The sequence below is a fragment of the Neofelis nebulosa genome, chromosome 7 (genome assembly GCF_028018385.1).
Source record: "Neofelis nebulosa isolate mNeoNeb1 chromosome 7, mNeoNeb1.pri, whole genome shotgun sequence".
In the NCBI taxonomy this organism is placed as follows: Eukaryota; Metazoa; Chordata; class Mammalia; order Carnivora; family Felidae; genus Neofelis; species Neofelis nebulosa.
In genome coordinates, this window is record NC_080788.1 from 27,411,869 (window position 1) to 27,435,523 (window position 23,655).

The 23,655-nt window shown below is 37.8% G+C and overlaps 1 protein-coding gene across 3 annotated transcripts in view; it reads left to right on the plus strand.

Moving 5' to 3' along the window:
- GABRG3 (gamma-aminobutyric acid type A receptor subunit gamma3) overlaps positions 1 to 22,619 on the plus strand; it is a 732,437-nt gene extending 709,818 nt beyond the window's left edge. The window contains exons 7-11 of one of the 3 annotated variants that reach the window (XM_058736906.1): positions 5,914 to 6,066; positions 15,844 to 16,040; positions 16,338 to 16,397; positions 18,427 to 18,495; positions 21,579 to 22,619. In XM_058736906.1, the coding sequence (XP_058592889.1) occupies positions 5,914 to 6,066; positions 15,844 to 16,040; positions 16,338 to 16,397; positions 18,427 to 18,495; positions 21,579 to 21,860 (761 nt within the window). In that variant the 3' untranslated portion in view covers positions 21,861 to 22,619. Of the gene's footprint in view, positions 1 to 5,913; positions 6,067 to 15,843; positions 16,041 to 16,337; positions 16,416 to 18,426; positions 18,496 to 21,578 lie in introns of all 3 variants that reach the window. The other 2 variants (XM_058736907.1, XM_058736908.1) reach the window with 2 other exon arrangements.
- Positions 22,620 to 23,655: the final 1,036 nt, after the last annotated feature.

The following is a 23,655-nucleotide window of genomic DNA, read 5'->3' on the forward strand; positions in this document are numbered from 1 at the left end:
GAAATGGACCTCATAAGCACCATCCCACACAGCTGGAGAAGTCAGGTACTCACACTTTCTCACTTTCCCTGTGGGAGAAATCACAGACCAAGATTTCTCTTGGAACTGAGCTGTGCTACTTTGGGGGTGGGTGATATGACTAAAGTCAAACTGTTTCTCTTTTCCTCTTCAATGTGTCCAGTCTTGGATTTTTTTTTTTTTCTCTAGCAGTGTGCTTCAACATCTCCGTTTGACTCCTGGACTTCCACAAAGGCCTCTCATCTGTGGGTAAACGTCTAAATCAGTGTTCTTCAGAGACTCCCAGATAGTGACCAACAGGGGCTGGAGGTAGTTCATAAGCCATTTCTTGGTCCACAGCTGGATCGAGTTCTGTATGCCTATTACCTAATGCATAGTAGGTGTTACTTTTCATGAGTCCCTTGGCAGATGGTGATAGCAACAGAACAAAAGACAAGTGTGGCTATGGATGAGTTCTGAATCAAACAGAGCTGTTTTTAGGTTCGATGAGTCAGTTGCCTTGGTAAAAGTCTGGTTTTTTTCAAAATGGCTGTCTTCATTCTTGAATAGCACCAGGATTTCACAGTCTCCTACCTGGATCCCACAGCTTCCACAAAGACACAAAGGTGGCTGGATGCCAAATGAGTGTTGTTGAGAGCGAATATGTTTGAGGAACATCTTATTTGGCCATCTTGTTGATGTCACTCCCCCTTAATTTTTCATTTCTGTCTAACAGATTACCACAAATTTAGTGACTTAAAACAAAATGTTCATTTATAATTCAACAGTTTATGTGAGTAAAAAGCATGGATTTGCCTTAGCTGTGTCCTCTATTTAAGCTGTCATAGCTTACAATTGGGTTATTCTCATCTGGAGGCTTGACTAAGGAAGAATCTACTTCTAAACTTATTAGGTTGTTGGCAGCATTTATTATTTGTAGCCATAGAGCTACAAGACTAAAAGAAGAATCTCTCTTCAGGAAAGTCCCAGTCCTTCAAAGGGTTTTCACCTGATTGAGTTAGGCCCATCCACAGTCTCTCTTTGGATTTGCTTGAAATCAACAGATCTCAATATCCATTCACCTGTACTATATAAAGTAATCTGATCAAGGAAGTTACATTCTATTGGCTAAAACAAAATCACAGGTTCTTCCCACACTCAAACTGAGAGAACTGTACAAATGTGTGATTAATTTGAGGTCATTTTAGGGTGGGTCTTCCAGTTTTAATGATTAAGATAGTATGGTAATTGTGCAAGAATTGACATGCAGGAACAGATCCATACATATCTGGATGCATGAATAAAACAGATCCATACTTATAAGGATATGTGAGGTGGCACTGAAGATGAATGAGGGTAGCAACAAATGATATTATGACAACTGATCATGGAATTAAAAATTTTCAATTTGAAGAACAATCAACTACATATAAAAATAAAAATAAAACTTGTAGACAAAAACAGTACAATATTTTTATGATCTTAGGTTAGGAAACAGATTCTCAAGGATAAGACAACAGCACTAACAATAAAATAAAAGGTTGATAAATTTAATTCCTTAAAATCAAGAATTTATTTTCATGTACGAATGTCAAAAGCAAAAGAATAAGGTAAGTTTTCCCAGGGCAAACTTGAAGATTAAAATGGAGAAGATTAGGCTTCTTTTATACATAACATTGCTTGCTGATTACCACACCTTAGCTGACTTTTAAGAGGTATTAACTTAGGATATTTTAAAAGGAGACCAAGAGAAAATACCACAGTAAGGCAGAGAGAAGGCAAGGCCATCAGAAGGAGAGTAAGTCTGGAGAAATAACAATGATATTTAAAAGAGATTCAAAGGAAGTTTTGTTGCCTAAGGAGTAATAAATAAATAAGGTTATCTATGACATGGGATAAGTACTGATTTATAATAGTTCTCTCTGGGAACAATGCTGGGGTAAATTATGGAAGATGTGCCTAGTCTTCAGCCTTGAAGGAACTTTCTGCATGTTATTAATCTTTGTACTTCCAAATTCATAAAACATAGTATTAGTTTAATAAATGTTTATTTCTTAAATGTGTATTGACTGCCTACTCCGTGCCATTGTGCTAAAAAGTAGTACTACACATGCTGTCTCAAAAAGTAATCAATGATTTCATATATTTTTTCCTTACATTGGCTCAGGGAAAGAAAATCACAAAAATGAACTATTGGCAAAAAGAGCCATTTTTTTTTCTTTTAAATCCACTGGGCCCAAGATGACTTTTTACCTTGATGGATCAGAGAAGTTTCTCATTCTCTCCCCAACTATTTCTATGCCATTTTCCCCCCAGAAAGTGGGAACCAGGCACATTTCAGGGTAGACTATGGAGATCTCTGTGGTTGCTAGATCCTTATTATTGCCATAAGAGTCAACCAAGACTCCAGGTACCTTTGTTTGAAAAGAATTGATCACAGAAAATCAAAACCATTCTGGTCCAGTTTGTAAACTGCATTAGGAAAGCTGCACATTGATCATGGTGCATGATTAAACATCACAGAGAGGGAAAGAAAGCTTCCAAGGAGCATGAAGTAGGACCTGAGACTTCACACCCAAGTTGGAGTAGACCGGGTCCATGGGTGTGTGTGAGTGTCTATGCATGTGGATGTATATGTGTGGATATATGTACACTTGCAGAAAGGGAGCAGATAGAAGGAATATCATTCTTCAATTAAGAACCCTAAAACTAATGACAAATATAATTTACTCATGTACTTGACCTGTCTGAGAAACTTTTCAGCCACTTATTTACAGATATAGGGAAGGGCTTTCACCTCCTCTGAGGACATATTATACCTCAGGCCTACATAAACAAATTAAGTGTATACAGAAATATGTGATGTAACTAGAAATTAGGATACCATGGCTTTTTCCTTCCAATTTAGGATGAGTGGTATAATGGCTATGTGTTGGTCTTCTTGTGAGGGGCAGTGGGCCTAGAACCCACAATTCCTCCTGCTTCTCTTCCCCAGCCATTTGTATCCTATGGAAGCTGGAAATTTGGAACCATGAAGTTCCCTGGAACTGCATTTTGGAGTGTGTCCCAAAACCTCACCAAGAGCCAATTAACTTATAGACTCAGGCTCCAGAATGAGTCCCTGACATTCCATCTCACTTTCATACCTGATGATGGGACATTCAGCAGATCTCTGAGTTAGTCAAAGGTATATGTTGAGCATAGGTGTATACAGTCCATTTACCTTAGGTTGGGAGAAAGCAGAGATATTTGCTAAAATGAATTGTGTATCTGCTCTGGAATTGTCCCTCTTTATCTTTCTCAGGAAACTACAATGGTGGCTGAAGAAACTATTCAACTGTTTGGATATTCCATTGGGGTTATGTTCATAACTACTAGAGTGATTTATTATGTTTGTTTTTTCTGTCTACTGTTTGTTTTCTCTTTGGTTTTTAACTGAAATTTTATGTAAAGGTTAAAAGTTATTTAAATATTGCACATAATTCAACGATATTTCCCCAGGAAATTATGTAATTTGGCATTCATATTAGAAATATATCTTTGTGTCCTTTGATTGCTCCAGGTTAATCATTCTGATTCCTTCGCATTGAAATGCTAATTTGCTTAAAATTTTAAATGTTTCTCAGAAAATGATCTCAACATTGATGTTTCTATCAACCATCCCGAATATTGCTACAACAGAACACTACAAAAAGAATTCTAATTATTGAAAGGCAGTTTTTATATGGGCTCAATATAGTCTCCTTGTCAATCTTTTAAACTAAAAATGGAAATTTCATTATGATCTTTTCAATAAATAAACACTAATCAATTGTTTATCATTAAGTAACACTGGTTAAAAAAATTATATATTCTATAACCCAACCAGTTTTTTAGTCTGGAAAAATATACTAGTAATTATAGAAATGAATGAATAACAGTTGTCAGGAGAGGGTCAGTGAGGACTTCGTGGTGAACTAAATGATTTCTAAGCTGAGATCTGAAGGGGAGTGGAACTACTGGGATGCAGGGGAAAAGAAAAGAAGAGCATCCTAGGTAGATGAGAAGAAACTTAGTGACCCATGGAGAAGAATCTTGGTATGTCTGAGCACCTGGGGAGAATCTGATTTCCAGAGTGCAGAGACTATAGGGAAACGAGTATTGCATGCAGAATAGTAGAGACCATACTAAAGTCATGACAATAATAAAAAGGTAGCAAGATGATGGTGAAGGATTATAAGGAAGGGGATATAATGATATTTGTGTTTTATAATGATCCTTTTGATGGTAGGACATAGAATGGTCTGGAGTGGAAAAGGACTGGTTGTTAGGCGATAGGCCAGGGACTATGAGAGAATCTGGTACTCGCGGGGAAAAGAATTGAGAGCAATGCAGGAACTGAATAAGGGAAAAGAAGTGACAGGTGGTTTCTGTATTTGTGCCTTGAATAGAGAGAAGGACCTGGCTTAGATGAGAGAACAGCCTGGTGTGGGGGATATGATAGTTCAGGTCTGGATACTGAATTTCAGGTGCTGAAAGACAATCCAGTATGTTGAAGAGTGAAAGTCAAGTGGGAAGAGGGGGATAGACATCCTCTCAGCAGGAGGTTATGCAGAAAAGATACAAAATAGAGATGATTTTGGAATAAAATGTCTCATGTATTAAGCATGCAACTTCTCCTTATCCACCAGGAATCTTATGGAATCTCTAGTAACAACTATTTTCCTCCCAACTCTTTTATGGTGTAGCTTTGCTGTAGTAGGAGGAAGCAAAGTCATAAAATGATTTCTTCTTTTTGTTTTCTGGGTTGGCACAGCCTAACTGCTGGAGTCATGAAAGGATAACATCAACCTAAAAATATCGAGTAAAACATAAAGTACAAGATTGATAAGCTAAAATTATGCTATAAAAATAGAAATATAAAATTGTTACACAAATTTATGTATGAAAACTTATGTATAGCTCTTTTACTATTGAAAAAAACAAGATGACTATGAATCTACTGGAGGATGGATTTTGTTATGTTACTGTTGCAGGATTTTTTTTTTTAACCACAATACCCGGATTTGTTTTCTCGCTGCTTTGAAGAATTAAGAGGTGGACACAAAATGAGCAGCAGGCAAAGGTTTATTAGAATATAAGATTAGAAAGTAAGAATAGTAGGAAAGCTCTCTTTACAGGAAGGGGACATTCAAAAGTGAATGCCTGCGACACTAGGCAAGTGTTCTTGCTTTAAAAGGTTTTGGTTAGCCCTCCCCTTCCCTTCCCTTTCCCCTTGTTCCTTCTCAGGTTCTGCCCTTACCATCTGGATGACTCTGGGTGCTGGGTTGTCCATTCTGGATTGGCTCATTTCCATTAAAAGCAGAAGGGGGGCGGGGGTGTCTATGGCCACAACTAGGTCTTTCCTTAAATTCCTGAGGGAAACCTGAGAGGAAGTAGGTGGGGTCTGTTACATTCTTAAAAGGAGCTTTATGCCTGAGGGCTTTTCCTGTGGTAAGACACTCCCAGAATTTTTCCAAATACATGTTTTTCCCTAACCGGGGGCCTCAGGTCCTCATCTTTCCCTCTCTGCCTACTGAATCCTATCTTCTTCTATCATATTACCCCTGATTTTAAACACACAACACACAGATGGACTCAATCAATAATAGCTCGTTATGTAATAATATGTCAAAGAATAGATGCGCATGTCTGTCTCCTCTATCAATTAATATGTTTGTTTGTGTGTCTTTTCCCAGTAAAATGCCTTGAAAGCCATAGATAAAATAAAGTTTATAAAGATTAAGTTTAAGAACACCAGCATTTTGACCTTTTTTCACAACTTAGTACTGTAGTTGTATATTTTTATCCAAGTCATATATTTAACAAAATTATTGCCCCTGAATTATTTTTTAACCAAATAAAGTTGTTTTACTTTTTGACAATACTTTATTACAGGTGATTATGTTGTCATGACTATATATTTTGAATTGAGTAGAAGAATGGGATACTTCACTATTCAAACTTACATTCCCTGTATACTGACTGTGGTTTTATCCTGGGTGTCATTTTGGATCAAAAAAGATGCTACACCAGCAAGAACAGCATTAGGTGAGTTAAAAAACAAACAAATAAAAACAAAAAACTCTTCCACCATTTTGTATAATATTATCACAGAAGTATTCATAAAAATACTTCCAGTGAAAAAGACTTTAGTCAAATGTACTTGGATTGCTTTAAGTAGTCAAGTTAGACTCTTCTTTCTGACAATAGAATTCTATGTGTGCCACTTAAAATCAGTTGGGGTTAGAGATTCAGAACAAATCAATTGCATCATTGATACTCTAAGGATGGTGTCATCATAAAAATGTAGTCATGTCCTGTGAATCTGTCATGCTGATAATCTCATTACATCAGTGTAAGGACACACAACTTTTCATGCACTTTTGCAGACTGAAGACACGATATCATTAAATAGTCTCTCAATAACAGAAGAGATTGTCTATAGCAACTTTACCATCAAACAAGAAAGTGATCATTCTTTTCAGCTATAATCTACACACTAAATCTCAAAGTCTTCATGAATTTTCCTCTGACCCCCCCAAAAAAGTCCTCTTAATAAAACATTAAATTTCAGTGGTTTTAGAATTGTGTAACATTTTATATCAATTTTTCTTTATGACAGGAATATTACCTAACTTTCAATATTTTGACCTGTGAAAACAGGTAATATATATTAAATATATAGTTGTTTTCCCAGAAAAATGTCTTTCAGAAAAAAGAGGGAGCTGCCCCAATTTTAAAATCTTTGCAAAATCTCTCATTTACATGTTGCTTTTTCTGTATTCATTTTATTCTGTTTGTTCAACAAAAAAAGTACTGGTTGAGAAAAAAAAAAAACTAACCTGTAATATCTGTTGCCAGTGTTAGTTTTTGCATACTTCTAGAAAATACATAATAAAATTGGTAAATCACCCAGCAAAGTTACAACACAAATTTAGTAATTGTTCTTGGGGTTATGACCTCACAATTATAAGTGCCATGTAAGCATGACTTTAAAAATCAGCTTCAAGGGGCGCCTGGGTGGCTCAGTCGGTTAAGCGGCTGACTTCAGCCCAGGTCATGATCTCACGGTCCATGAGTTCCAGCCCCGCGTCGGACTCTGTGCTGACAGCTCAGAGCCTGGAGCCTGTTTCAGATTCTGTGTCTCCCTCTCTCTGACCCTCCCCCGTTCATGCTTTGTCTCTCTCTGTCTCAAAAATAAATAAAAGCTAAAAAAAAAATTAAAAAAAAATCAGCTTCAAAACAATATAATATGTAGTATTGGTTGCACAATTTGAGACTATGAAAGTCCTGTCAAAGAGTTACCACTATGGCATTAAGGGGCTAGAGATACTAGAAATACATAATGCTGGAAGATAATATATTTACACTCCAGAGGAGTGAAGAAATGTCATTAACACCAGAATATTTAGTTGAGACACCAGAAAGACTGTGGTTAAAACTAAAGGGGCACTTGTAAGACTGCTTTGAATAAATTTTAAATCAAGCCATGAGAAGATCAAGGAGAACAATTAGTAAATTAACTATCTGTCAAAAGAAAGCATTTAATATGCTTTTAAAAAGGATAGCATACTTCATAATCTTTGTAAGGTATCATCCACAAGATTGAGTATATAATAAAAAATTACTAGACATTCTTAGAAGCAAGAAAATGTGACTCATGATCAAGAAAAAAAAAGTCAATATAAAAAGACAACTATGATTTTGAGTCAGCAGACATGGGCTTTAAAGCAGCTATTTTAACAATGTTAAAGGACTTAGAGGAAAATGTAATGTTAGTGAATGGACAGATGGATAATCTCAGCAAGTAAAGTATATTAAAAAGTAAATTCTAGAATGAAATGTATAATAGTTGAATTGAAAAATTCACTAAATGGGCTTAAGAGCAGATTCAAGAGAGCAGAAAAAAAGGTCAGGCATAATTGAAGACCATCATACAAAATTTAGCTAATCTGAAGAAGACAGGGATAAAAGCTTTTAAAACATAAATCCCAGTGGTCTGTTGGACAATATGAAGATGTATAACATAGCTGTAACTGATGTTACAAAATGAGATAAAATAAGATAAAAATTTTGGAAGAAATGAAGTTAAAAATCCCCAAATTTAATGAAAAAATTACTATCTAGATATTCTCTAGGCATGACATGGTCACCATATTTTTTTTTAAAGTTAAATTGGGGTAGAATGCTGGGAAGATGGCGGCGTAGGAGGACGCTGGGCTCACCGCACGTCCTGCTGATCAGATTCCACCTACACCTGCCTAAATAACCCAGAAAACCTCCAGAGGATTAGCAGAACAGAGTCTCTGGAGCCAAGCGCAGACGAGAGGCCCACGGAAGAGGGTAGGAAGGGCGGGGAGGAGGTGCGCGCTCCACAGGCTGGCGGGACGGAGCCGGGGCAGAGGGGCAGCCTGACGGCCAAGCAGAGCCCCCAAGTCTGGCTGGCAAAAGCAGAGGGGCTGGACGGAGTGTGTTCCGACACCAAGCGCGACTTAGCATCTGGGAGGTCATAAGTTAACAGCTCTGCTCGAAAGCGGGAAGGCTGGTGGACAAAGGGAGGGAGAGTTGCTGAGCCCCCGGAAGATAGAGGTCAGGTTGGCGGGGAACAAAGGCGCTCACCAGCACCATCTCCCTCGCCCATCCCCCAGCCAAAATCCCAAAGGGAACCAGTTCCTGCCAGGGAACTTGCTCGCTCCGTGCAAACACCCAACTCTGTGCTTCTGCGGAGCCAAACCTCTTGCAGCAGCAGCGGATCTGACTCCCTCCCACTGCCACAGGGCCCCTCCTGAAGTGGAACACCTAAGGAGAAGCTAGCTAAGCCTGCCCCTCCTGCCTCCATGCACCTTGCCTACCCACCCCAGCTAATACGCCAGCTCCCCAGCACCACAAGCCTGGCAGTGTGCAAGTAGCCCAGACGGGCCACTCCACCCCACAGTGAATCCCTCCCCTAGGAGAGGGGAAGAGAAGGTACACACCAGTCTGACTGTTGCCTCAGCGGTGGGCTGGGGGCAGACATCAGGTCGGACTGCGGCCCTGCCCAACAACTCCAGTTATACACCACAGCACAGGGGAAGTGCCCTGCAGGTCCGCACCACTCCAGGGACTATCCAAAATGACCAAACGGAAGAATTCCCCTCAGAAGAATCTCCAGGAAATAATAACAGCCAATGAACTGATCAAAAAGGATTTAAGTAATATAACAGAAAGTGAATTTAGAATAATAGTGATAAAATTAATCTCTGGGCTTGAAAACAGTATAGAGGACAGCAGAGAATCTCTTGCTACAGAGATCAAGGGACTAAGGAACAGTCACGAGGAGCTGAAAAATACTTTAAACGAAATGCAAAACAAAATGGAAACCATGACGGCTCAGATTGAAGAGGCAGAGGAGAGAATAGGTGAACTAGAAGATACAGTTATGGAAAAAGAGGAAGCTGAGAGAAAGAAAGATAAAAAAATCCAGGAGAATGAGGGGAAAATTAGAGAACTAAGTGATACACTAAAAAGAAATAATATATGCATAATTGGTATCCCAGAGGAGGAAGAGAGAGGGAAAGGTGCTGAAGGGGTACTTGAAGAAATTATAGCTGAGAACTTCCCTGAACTGGGGAAGGAAAAAGGCATTGAAATCCAAGAGGCAGAGAGATCTCCCTTCAGACGTAACTTGAATCGATCTTCTGCATGAAAAATCATAGTGAAACTGGCAAAATACAAGGATAAAGAGAAAATTCTGAAAGCAGCAAGGGATAAACATGCCCTCACATATAAAGGGAGACCTATAAGACTCATGACTGATCTCTCTTTTGAAACTTGCCAGGCCAGAAAGGATTGGCACGAGATCTTCAGTGTGCTAAACAGAAAAAATATGCAGCCAAAAATCCTTTATCCAGCAAGTCTGTCATTTAGAATAGAAGGAGAGATAAAGGTCTTCCCAAACAAACAAAAACTGAAGGAATTTGTCAGCACTAAACCAGCCCTACAAGAGATCCTAAGGGGGATCCTGTGAGACAAAGTACCAGAGACATCACTACAAGCATAAAACATACAGACATCACAATGACTCTAAACCTGTATCTTTCTATAATAACACTGAATGTAAATGGATTAAATGCGCCAACCAAAAGACATAGGGTATCAGAATGGATAAAAAAACAAGACCGTCTATTTGCTGTCTACAAGAGACTCATTTTAGATCTGAGGACACCTTTAGATTGAGAGTGATGGGATGGAGAACTATTTATCATGCTACTGGAAGCCAAAAGAAAGCTGGAGTAGCCATACTTATATCAGACAAACTAGACTTTCAGTTAAAGGCTGTAACAAGAGATGAAGAAGGGCATTATATAATAATTACAGGGTCTATCCATCAGGAAGAGCTAACAATTATAAATGTCTATGTGCCGAAACCGGAGCCCCCAAATAGATAAAACAACTACTCATAAACATAAGCAACCTTATTGATAAGAATGTGGTAATTGCAGGGGACTTTAACACCCCACTTACAGAAATGGATAGATCATCTAGACACACGGTCAATAAAGAAACAAGGGCCCTGAATGATACATTGGATCAGATGGACTTGACAGATATATTTAGAACTCTTATTCCCAAAGCAACAGAATATACTTTCTTCTCGAGTGCCCATGGAACATTCTCCAAGATAGATCATATACTGAGTCACAAAACAGCCCTTCATAAGTTCACAAGAATTGAAATTATACTATGCATACTTTTAGACCACAATGCTATGAAGCTTGAAATCAACCACAGGAAAAAGTCTGGAAAACCTCCAAAAGCATGGAGGTTAAAGAACACCCTACTAATAACGAATGAGTGGGTCAACCAGGCAATTAGAGAAGAAATTAAAAAATATATGGAAACAAACGAAAATGAAAATACAACAATCCAAACGCTTTGGGACGCAGCGAAGGCAGTCCTGAGAGGAAAATACATTGCAATCCAGGCCTATCTCAAGAAAAAAGAAAAATCCCAAATACAAAATCTAACAGCATACCTAAAGGAAATAGAAGCAGAACAGCAAAGACAGCCTAAACCCAGCAGAAGAAGAGAAATAATAAAGATCAGAGCAGAAATAAACAATATAGAATCTAAAAAAACTGTAGAGCAGATCAACGAAACCAAGAGTTGGTTTTTTGAAAAAATAAACAAAATTGACAAACCTCTAGCCAGGCTTCTCAAAAAGAAAAGGGAGATGACCCAAATAGATAATATCATGAATGAAAATGGGATTATTACAACCAATCCCTCAGAGATACAAACAATTATCAGGGAATACTATGAAAAATTATATGCCAACAAATTGGACAACCTGGAAGAAATGGACAAATTCCTAAACACCCACACTCTTCCAAAACTCAACCAGGAGGAAATAGAAAGCTTGAACAGACCCATAACCAGCGAAGAAATTGAATCGGTTATCAAAAATCTCCCAACGAATAAGAGTCCAGGACCAGATGGTTCCCTGGGGAGTTCTATCAGAGGTTTAAAGCAGAGATAATACCTATCCTTCTCAAGCTATTCCAAAAAATAGAAAGGGAAGGAAAACTTCCAGACTCATTCTACGAAGCCAGTATTACTTTGATTCCTAAACCAGACAGAGACCCAGTAAAAAAAAAAAAGAGAACTACAGGCCAATATCCCTGATGAATATGGATGCAAATATTCTCACTAAGATACTAGCAAATCGAATTCAACAGCATATAAAAAGAATTATTCACCATGATCAAGTGGGATTCATTCCTGGGATGCAGGGCTGGTTCAACATTCGCAAATCAATCAACGTGATACTCACATTAATAAAAGAAAAGATAAGAACCATATGATCCTGTCAATCGATGCAGAAAAGGCCTTTGACAAAATCCAGCACCCTTTCTTAATAAAAACCCTTGAGAAAGTCGGGATAAAAGGAACATACTTAAAGATCATAAAAGCCATTTATGAAAAGCCCACAGCTAACATCATCCTCAATGGGGAAAAACTGAGAGCTTTTTCCCTGAGATCAGGAACACGACAGGGATGCCCACTCTCACCGCTGTTGTTTAACATAGTGTTGGAAGTTCTAGCATCAGCAATCAGAAAACAAAAGGAAATCAAAGGCATCAAAATTGGCAAAGATGAAGTCAAGCTTTCGCTTTTTGCAGATGACATGATATTATACATGGAGAATCCCACAGACTCCACCAAAAGTCTACTAGAACTGATACATGAATTCAGCAAAGTTGCAGGATACAAAATCAGTGTACAGAAATCAGTTGCATTCTTATACACTCACAATGAAGCAACAGAAAGACAAATAAAGAAACTGATCCCATTCACAATTGCACCAAGAAGTATAAAATACCTAGGAATAAATCTAACCAAAGATGTAAAAGATCTGTATGCTAAAAACTATAGAAAGATTATGAAGGAAATTGAAGAAGACATAAAGAAATGGAAAAACATTTCGTGCTCATGGATTGGAAGAATAAATATTGTCAAAATGTCAATACTACCCAAAGCTATCTACACATTCAATGCAATCCCAATCAAAATTGCACCAGCATTCTTCTCGAAACTAGAACAAGCAATCCTAAAATTCATATGGAACCACAAAAGGCCCCGAATAGCCAAAGTAATTTTGAAGAAGAAGACCAAAGCAGGAGGCATCACAATCCCAGACTTTAGCCTCTACTACAAAGCTGTCATCATCAAGACAGCATGGTATTGGCACAAAAACAGACACATAGACCAATGGAATAGAATAGAAACCCCAGAACTAGACCCACAAACGTATAGCCAACTAATCTTTGACAAAGCAGGAAAGAACATCCAATGGAAAAAAGACAGTCTCTTTAACAAATGGTGCTGGGAGAACTGGACAGCAACATGCAGAAGGTTGAAACTAGACCACTTTCTCACACCATTCACAAAAATAAACTCAAAATGGATAAAGGACCTGAATGTGAGACAGGAAACCATCCAAACCCTAGAGGAGAAACCAGGAAAAGACCTCTCTGACCTCAGCCATAGCAATCTCTTACTTGACACATCCCCAAAGGCAAGGGAATTAAAAGCAAAAGTGAATTACTGGACCTTATGAAGATAAAAAGCTTCTGCACAACAAAGGAAACAACCAACAAAATGAAAAGGCAACCAACGGAATGGGAAAAGATATTTGCAAATGACATATCGGACAAAGGGCTAGTATCCAAAATCTATAAAGAGCTCACCAAACTCCATACCCGAAAAACAAATAATCCAGTGAAGAAATGGGCAGAAAACATGAATAGACACTTCTCTAAAGAAGACATCCGGATGGCCAACAGGCACATGAAAAGGTGTTCCATGTCGCTCCTTATCAGGGAAATACAAATCAAAACCACACTCAGATATCACCTCATGCCAGTCGGAGTGGCCAAAATGAACAAATCAGGAGACTATAGATGCTGGAGAGAATGTGGAGAAACGGGAACCCTCTTGCACTCTTGCACTCTTGGTGGGAACGCAAATTGGTGCAGCTGCTCTGGAAAGCAGTGTGGAAGTTCCTCAGAAAATTAAAAATAGACCTACCCTATGACCCAGCAATAGTACTGCTAGGAATTTACCCAATCGATACAGGAGTACTGATGCAGAGGGGCACTTGTACCCCAATGTTTATAGCAGCACTCTCAACAATAGCCAAATTATGGAAAGAGCCTAAATGTCCATCAACTGATGAATGGATAAAGAAATTGTGGTTTTTATACACAATAGAATACTACGTGGCAATGAGAAAGAATGCAATATGGCCTTTTGTAGCAACGTGGATGGAACTGGAGAGTGTGTTGCTAAGTGAAACAAGCCATACAGAGAAAGACAGATACCATATGGTTTCACTCTTATGTGGATCCTGAGAAACTTAACAGAAACCCATGGGGGAGGGGAAGGAAAAAAAAAAAAGGTTAGAGTGGGAGAGAGCCAAAGCATAGGAGACTGTTAAAAACTGAGAACAAACTGAGGGTTAATGTGGGGTGGGAGGGAGGGGAGGGGTGGGTGATGGGTATTGAGGAGGGCACCTTTTGGGATGAGCACTGGGTGTTGTATGGAAACCAATTTGACAATAAATTTCATATATTGAAAAAAAATAAAGTTAAATTGGATATTCATTACAAAATCTTTTTTTTTTGTATAAAAATACACCTGCCATCAGTGTAGACTTTTCAAGTTTACACAGCATTTTTAAAAATATTTATTTATTTTTGAGAGAGAGGGAGAGCACAAGTAGGGGAGAGCAGAGAGAGATTGGGGGACAGAGGATCCCAGGCACACTCTGTGCTGACAGCAGAGAGCCAGATGTAGGGCTCAAACTCATGAACCATGAGATCATGACCTGAGCCAAAGTCAGATGCTTAACCAATCTGACTGAGCCCCCCAGGTGCCCCAAGTTTACACACCATTTTTACATGAAGCATGGCTACTTTCCCACCTACAGTAAGGAGGCATTCCATTTTCACCGTACTGATTAAAGAAACAGATTCAAAGAAAGTAAGTGACTTTACATGACCAAATGCTGAGAAGGCTGAGAGCAAGGCAGGGGGATTTGACTTCCAGGTCAATATCTTTTACACATGGTTAACTTGTCCACCTTGTGCTGTTAGCCTCATCCTCCAAATGGCCCTGGCTTCCCTCCCTGAGGAAGTAAGGGAGGCATTCACTACAAAGGAGCTATGATGCTACAGTTAACGTGGGAACTAATGTGCATTTATCTATCATGTCTACCTAATCACTGAGTATTACTGCCTGGCAGATATTTTATAGTACTCTCATTCAGCCACACAGGTAGTGAGTGTTAATGTCCATATTCCTGTGATTCCAGGATCCATGTCACTAGCCTGCATGTCCAACAGCTCTAGCCAGTTCTGATTTCTCAGGAGCTCATCTAGGGTGGAATTAGCCTTAACTTGTTTTGCATAATAATCATCCAGTCATTTCATTCTTTTTCATGTTTCATAGCCTTCATCCTCTTTTCATTTCTTTTTCCTTTTATACCATCCATCACATGGGTGTCTCTTTTCTAAATCTTTTCCACAGTCTCTGAATCTTTAGAATTGACTCACTAAGTATTGAAATAATCAAAGTCAGACCAACACTAAGTATTATGAATTAACTAATTGATCAATGAATCAACGCATTCCATTCGAATGCCTAAAATGTGTTAGGTACAATTCTTGCTAACAGGTAAGCAAAGATGAGCAAGATACAGTTTTGCTTGTAATGATCACACAATTTATTCAGGGAGTCAGATATGCAAAAACCATAAAGACATATGCAATTATCTATGCTAATGTAGAAATGAGGTACATAGAAGGCACAAGGTAGTGCAGATTCACATTATCAACTCTGAAGTACATGCAATAGGACCTCAGAAAGAGTGGTACTTCATCTTGGTCTTAAAGAAGGGTGGGAGTTCACAAATTGCATAAAGAAAAAGCAAGAAAGGAAATGGTTTATTTGGCAAAAGAATAGTGTGAGATGTGGAACAGAGAAAATGTCTGGGGGACTGCAAACTGTATCACTTAAAAAATATTTAAAAGAAAATATGAGACAATTTGAGAATTTCTGAATAAATTGAAAGGTGTTGACTTAATTCAGGTAGTTTAATGTTTTTGTGAAGACTATGATAAAAGCTCTATGGAAATGTTGCTTGCAAAATTGCATAAACATTAAAAATAAAGTATTATTACATTTATCCAATGTCAACAAGGATTTACCTAAAAATAAAACACTGTTGGAGTGGAGGAATTTTGTGTGATTCCTTTTACAACTTGATAACTATCCCCTGTACAGGCATCACCACAGTGCTGACCATGACCACGCTTAGCACCATTGCCAGGAATTCCTTGCCCCGTGTGTCCTATGTGACAGCCATGGACCTCTTTGTGACTGTTTGCTTCTTATTTGTCTTTGCTGCTCTGATGGAGTATGCCACCCTCAACTACTATTCAAGTTGTAGAAAACCAACTACCACTAAGAAGAAAACATCGGTAAGTTCCAGTAGCAAAGATTTTCTGGAAAGGTAGGGGAAGGATAGTTTGCAATAAATGATTCTTATTCCTAAGGATCTTCTACACTGTTATATAAATAGCTAATTCAACAAGACATTAAAAAAAGACAAATATTCTGAAGATATGAATATAACCATAAAGTACCTCTTCAACTTTACCTACCAGTGACATGGATTGATGTAATCACACATGAATGATTTCTTTTAACTAAGGTGATCTGTAATGCAGATTTCCACAGAAGTTTTCTAATTGTTTTTTTTTCTGGTTTTCTTGTAGTTATTGCACCCAGATTCCTCAAGATGGATTCATGAGCGAATAAGCCTACAAGCCCCCTCCGTATGTATAGCATTGAAGGTGCAAATATTTCTGAGAACTCTTACTAAATTAAGATTAAATGATATGTTATTGTTTATGTATGCATATATTGAAGAACAATGAGTGTTGCACATACTCCTTTCAAAAGTGTGTATACTTTTTTTTAAATATCCAACTTAGAAAATTTGGAAAATGAACAAAATAATCATAATCCTTCTACCCAGGGATCAGCATATACATACATATTTCTGTTTTGTAACTCAAAAATATGTTATGGGGGCGCCTGGGTGGCGCAGTCGGTTAAGCGTCCGACTTCAGCCAGGTCACGATCTCGCGGTCCGTGAGTTCGAGCCCCGCGTCAGGCTCTGGGCTGATGGCTCGGAGCCTGGAGCCTGTTTCCGATTCTGTGTCTCCCTCTCTCTCTGCCCCTCCCCCGTTCATGCTCTGTCTCTCTCTGTCCCAAAAATAAATAAAAAATAAAAAAAATGTTGAAAAAAAAATATGTTATGAATAAGTTTCTGCGTTATATTATTTTATAGGATCATTTTAATGATTGAATTATATGCAATGATTGACGCACAGATAGTCGTGGCTGGAAACGGGGCTAATACACACCGTTTCATTTTTATATATATTCTTATCATTGCAGTTTTGTATATACCTGTGACTATTAATATAATTTCCTAGAAGCAAAATGGCTGGGTCAGAAGAGTTGCTTGGCTCCATTAGCAGTGTGGGACACCTACCTCCCAGAACTCTCCTTGCATTAGGTTTGATAGACAAACAGAAAAATGGCTCCTGCAAAATGTTCCTTTATCATTTCTTTGATTACTGACAAAGTTGAATATATTTCACTTGTTTATTTTTTATTCGCATTTCTATTACTGTGAATTGCTTTTTATGTCTTCTTTTATGTAAGTTTTTTATATAACATTTATAACTTATTTATGTCTTAACTTTTTTAAAGTTAAAAGTAACTATCTGCCAGTTACTTATATCATATATTATGTATATTTTATATAACAAAATTTATATACTTGCATACAGAATAATTAAGCATATTAATATGTTTTTTAAGTAGTTTTATTCCAGTTTTATGGCCATGTTGTCACTGTCGTTTCTTGTGCTTTTCTCCACATGTATTAAGTCTCCTGTTGCCAAATCTATCAGTCTTTCCTTTTGTGGTCTCTGCCTCTTGTGTCCTCTTTGGGAAGGTCCTCCCTACCCTCAGAATGATCTAACTCCCGTCACTTTCTTTTGAGCACTTACTCTGTTTGACCCTATGTTGTAAGTGCTTTCATGTGTGAGTTCATTTAACCTCACCCATTCTACTAACAAGGAAGCTGAAATACGGAGAAATTAAGCCCTATAAATATTGATGAAGGTTCAACAATTTATAATATTATTAAATTTAATTAGTAATGCATCTGAATTTTTAGTATATGGCTTGAAGTAAGAATCTAACTTTTGAAAAATAGAGAAATGTCTTAAAATTACTGATGTGAGCTACCCTTTTATCATATAACAAAATTTATATATAACTATTTGTATTCCTTTATACATATCAATTCACTAATTACACTGAATGCTTTATGCCCACCTATATACCATACATGGTTTTCTAACTGCTGATCAGTAATTTATGTTTAGTGCCTTTCAACATGTTTTTTAAAAGTGACTGCTTGGTTATCTATACTCTGAAAGTGTATCATTTTAGTTCTGACAGAGGTGAGTGCTAAAGCCACTTTTATAGCTGTGGGAAGCCACAGAGAGCTACAGATTTGCCAGCAAATGCTTCCAAATAGCAACAGACTGAAAAGTAATAGAAAGAGTTGGGAATGGGGATGCTGTAAACAAAGACAAGTCAGAACACATATCGTGAGGCCTAGAAACCACATTATCACACACAGCCAGGGGGCTGGGAGTGGAAGAAGAAATATTGACACCTTTCGTATACAAAAGATATTGCCAAAAAAAGAATATTTTACATAGCATATAATAATAATAATAATAAATTTTCACAAAATCAGAATTTTCTTTTGTTTTTAAGAGGAAAAGTGTAATGACCTTGAAGAAAGTATGTAGAAAAACAACTCAGAGAGAAAGGGCTCCAGGCCAGGTGAGAAGACACAGAGAGATCTTAAACAAAACTTCATAAAATAGCCAAAGAAAAAGGGAATTTTCCAGGGTGCCTGGGTGGTCCAGCCCATTAAGCCTCTGCCTTTGGCTCAGGTCATGGTCTCATGGTTCCTGAGCTCAAATCCTGTGTCAGGCTGTGTGTGAACAGTGCAGGGCCTGCTTGGGATTGTTTCACTCTCTCTGCCTCTACCCTGCTTGTGCTCTCTCTCTCTCTCTCTCTCCTTCAAAATAAATAAACTTAATTTTTTTGAAAAAAAAGGGAATTTTCAAAATTTTCATGAAAATTGTCAATATATTCAATTCTATGTTGAAAGATCCACAGGGTTAGGCTAGTTAAGGGACCCTCTATCACCAACATCTGCAGAGATGATCAGTCTCTGAGCAATGAGGCAGGCCCCACTAACAATCATGCATGTACTTTGGGGCAAGCTGTTCGAACATCTCTGTGCCTCAGTTTCCTAACCTGTAAAATGCAAAGCTAACCACTTCATATGTGCAGTAGAACCTGCCACCCAGGAAGCACAGGTTTCCAGGGAAGTCAAGGGACTGCATCATACATGCAGGCAAAGCAGGAGTGAGTCAGGCTGTAGGTGACCTTGGAGATGCATTAATTAAAATCTCCATTTTTAGCCCAGTTTGAAATTTTTATGATAAGTGAGAGATATACATTTTAAAAAGTATGTAAGCAGTTTAACATATGGCTGTTAATATCTTCAATAATAGAATAATAATATCTTCAATATTATAAGATGCAATTAATTTTATTCCATATTTATTTATTTATTAAAAGCCTTCAATTATTAGATCAGGTTTATTTATGTTTCAGTAATCATGAGTTTTTAGTTTGTTAAATGTAGACGTGAATAGGGTTTCCTTGCCTCCAGAAACCCGGCTGCTTATTTGCCTGTAGCTCCTTGATCACCCTTTAGATCTCTAAGGAGCTGTCCCCATCCTTTCAGAGCCTTCTGATGCCCATTCTGAGTCAACATCTTCCTTTGGGCCTGTCCTGCCAGTAATGGCCATCCTTCTCATCTGTATGTCACTACGCAGGGGCAAAGTGTTGATGAAATGAAAGGATGAATATCTGGCTGAACACTGTCAAAACACATATGCAGTTACTTTAAAAAGGCAGATTTTTCCAATTGAATCTTGCCAAAAAGATACAGATTCCTCAAATGCACTGAAGTACAGAAGGAATCAACTTTTTGTTTTTCTGCAACCACCCCACCCCCCCCCCGCCCCCACGGATTTCTATACCCACTCAGGTTTAAGAACTATTAACCTTGAGGAGATGTGTCCACAGTAGAGCCTATGGAACAACAAGGCTTTCATTTCTATCATTGCCCAAAGGTGTGGAAAAAGGTAGAAGGTTCTCCATGATGCTCCTGACTGGTCATTGGTATGTGTGGAGTAGGCAATGCTTAGTGAACATGTGGTCTGGGATGTCTCACTTTGGGTTGGACCTCACACACAAATACTTCTGAATTAAAAAGATGCCCCAAAGCTTACCAATAGGGACACTGAGTGCTATACGCTTTTACCTGCTTTTCTCTGGTTTTCGGCTCCACATAGCTATGAGCATATTCAATCAAACTAAAATCCAGAAGTAGAAGAAAAGATGTACACTGTTTCCTTGAAACAATAGTTTTGGGTAAAAATACAGTTGACCCTTAAAAATATAGTTGAACCTTGAATAATGCAGGGATTAAGGGTGCTGCCCTTTCTCCCCCCCACACACACACAGTCAAAAATGTGTATATAACTTTTGACTCTCCAACAACTCAACTACTAATAGCCTATCATTGAGTGGAAGCCTTACCGATAATATAAATAGTTGATTAACATATATTTTGTGTTATATGTACTATATACTATATGCTTACCTTGATGTAAACTAGAGAAAAAAAGATTAAGAAAATCATAAGGAAAAGAAAACACATTAACAGTACTGGACTTGTATTCATTGAAAATAATTTGCATATTTGTGGACTTGCACAATTGAAATACATGTTGTTAAAGGATCAGCTGCATAAGAGGTATTCACGATGCTTTCTAATGAATTTTGGAAGGTCTCTCTCCCCAAGCAAGGAACAACAGATCTAGCCAGTCAGCTGAGGACTGGGTTTGTGTGTTCACCTATCCCTTGATTTCAGCTTTCACTACTTCCATTGGCACACTTCAGTCCCTCCGTTCAACCAGCACAAATGAAACTAAAGCAGAAAGGCAACTATAATCCTTAATACTCTCACATTATTCAGTCAAATTTAGAAATATAACCTCTTAACAGACTTCAATTTAATACGTAATTCATAGTTATCTGGAAGAGCTCAAACAAGTGCCTGAGGAATTGACAAGTCTATATGAAGACACTTCTCAAGGTTAAGAGTGATTCATCTCATTTATGAGTCAACGTTAAGTCACCCCCTCTCCTATACAGGCCCTACACTGACTTTTCCACATCAGGAAGAGAGCTTGGGAAATAGAAAATAAAACATTCCAATTGTACACATTTTTGGCTATTTCTCTATATGCGACAAATGGTATCTGGCCACCACACACTGAAAGCTCATTTTTTACCTTAATTACATTGAACAAGAAGATTCTGTCATCAGTCTTATAATACCATATTTTTACCGGTTACTAATTAGGGAAAAACAAATTTATCTCTCCACATTTCAATATATGTAGTGCTTAATATTTGGGGATTATATACAATATGTACACATTTACTCCAAATCAACAGAAAAGTAGGCAGAACAGAGACTTGAAATGGTTAATACATATCTGAAAATGTGCTCATCTTCCCACACCAATAATTTGAGATATGCAACTTTTGAAAGCTGCATTGTACTTTTTTTGCATTAGATTTTCAAATATTTAATTGGCAGACTGAACTCTAAAAGACTGAAATGTCCAGTTCAGGGATGGGGGATGTGTGGGAATAGGCATGGCATTATCCTCCTTATTTGGTGGACAGATATAACATGCACCTATTGCTCGATTTATCTCAGGCTGTTCTTATTGCATTCATGATGATTCTTGTGTTGTTCTTATTGCCTACAGAACTATTCTCTCCTTGACGTGAGGCCACCACCACCTGCAATGATCACTTTAAACAATTCTGTGTACTGGCAGGAATTTGAAGATACCTGCGTCTATGAGTGTCTGGATGGCAAAGACTGTCAGAGCTTCTTCTGCTGCTATGAAGAATGCAAATCCGGATCTTGGAGAAAAGGGCGTATTCACATAGACATCTTGGAGCTGGACTCATATTCTCGGGTCTTTTTCCCTACATCATTCCTGCTCTTCAACTTGGTTTATTGGGTTGGATACCTGTATCTCTAAATATTTCTGTGGTGATGAGTAAAGAGCACTAGACTTCACTCTTTACTTTCACTGTCCCCAGACCAGTAGTGACCAATTGGAGTAGGAAGGAAAAACACTGCTCAGTTTATCTGAAGTTATACATTACCTTTGAGCAGCACCGGAGTACCTGGCAACCATTTCTATTATGCATTTCACACTCACACACATGCGTGCGCACACACACATTAATTGAGTTTTAAAGTGATATTCTTGCTAATCCCTTATTGAATCTGTAGGTTGGTGATGTTTATGAATGGTTTTTGGATATTGGAAACAGTTGCCAATTGCCATTGCAAGGAAATCTGTAAAACATGTAAGCAAATACCCGGAAGCTCTCTTATGCCAAGACCCCTTCTATATCTTTCCTTAGCAACTCTTAGGAGCACCAGTGCCCACAAGTGTGGAGTCACTGCTTGCTGGGACACACTCATGTTGACCTCATCCCCATGTTCCTGGACAGTCTGAGTTCAAGTATGAACTGCAGTGAGTTTTGACCTGGTTTCCTCTCTTTGTGACCTCTTTTACTCTGGAACTATCATTGTTACCTAGAATTTCTTTATTTAATAATCTCACCCTAGGTTTAGGAAGGGTGTATATGCATTATCCACAAGTTTCCAGTTGAGAAAAAAATATGATTTGAAAAATTCTCATGTTGCTGAATTCAATGATGTTGATTATCTCTGAACATCAGAAGGTTATTACTCTATTCCAAACTACTAAAAGTAAGCAGTATTTTAACTTTGGGTTCTTGGATTAGTTCAGTTGGAGTTCAACATTTTACCTTAAGAGTTGTGTTTTGTTAGACCAAAACACAACCCCAGAGTATGTGTCTTTTGTATGTTATGCTATTACAGGTTCAATGATTATCTTCATCTTGCAAAGACAAGTATACAGCATTCATAAGCCCTTGTCGTGAAAATGTTTTCCAAAGTGTGAAAGAAATATAGATGGAATTTAAAATTTTCGTAGTTATAATTAACTTTCAAGTCAAATCAACTTTAGATGCAAAAAAAGGGCAATGGCTATCATCAATGATATATTTTGATGAACAAAATTATTTTATACTTTGAGATATGAATATGTAGCAAAATCCCAAAGAAAAAATCCCCTGAAATTAATACTCTTTTGATATTTTTATAACACAAAACTAACTTGGTTCTTGATGTTAGTTCTTTGTTATAACTGGATACCAGTATGTAACTTCACAAGACTCTTCAGAAGCCTCCCACCATTGATAGGAAAAACAGTCCCACCAGTTCATTAATAATGCTTTGGCATTATTAAAATTTTGGTACTAAAATTTTTCTACCAGTATCTCTGTACTTCTCATCTTTCTCACCCATAAAATTGAATTAATTTTATTGGAAACCATAAAATTTTATTTTAATTGTCTATTGTAAGTACAATTATTACTCAGAAAAAAGGTAAAATAATACACAGAGAGAATATATAAAAGTGCTAATTTCACATAATTTACTGGATTAAGACCAGACATAAGGGGATGGGAGTGGAAGAGGCTAGAAAAGTAAAATATGAATCTGTTTATATTTATGAAACATCATTCATATCAAGTGAATGCAAATACATTGGTATGATCACCCAGCTTTCAAGGACTGAATCTATATAGTGTGAGACACCCAAGTCCTCGGCTTTTCTTCCTGTCATCTCCCTGACTTTTGATTTAATAGTGGCTACATAGGCCACAAGCCAATTGGGTTCTATTTAGCAAATTCAATTTAAAACATAAAATAATATTTGTGGAAAAACAAGTTGA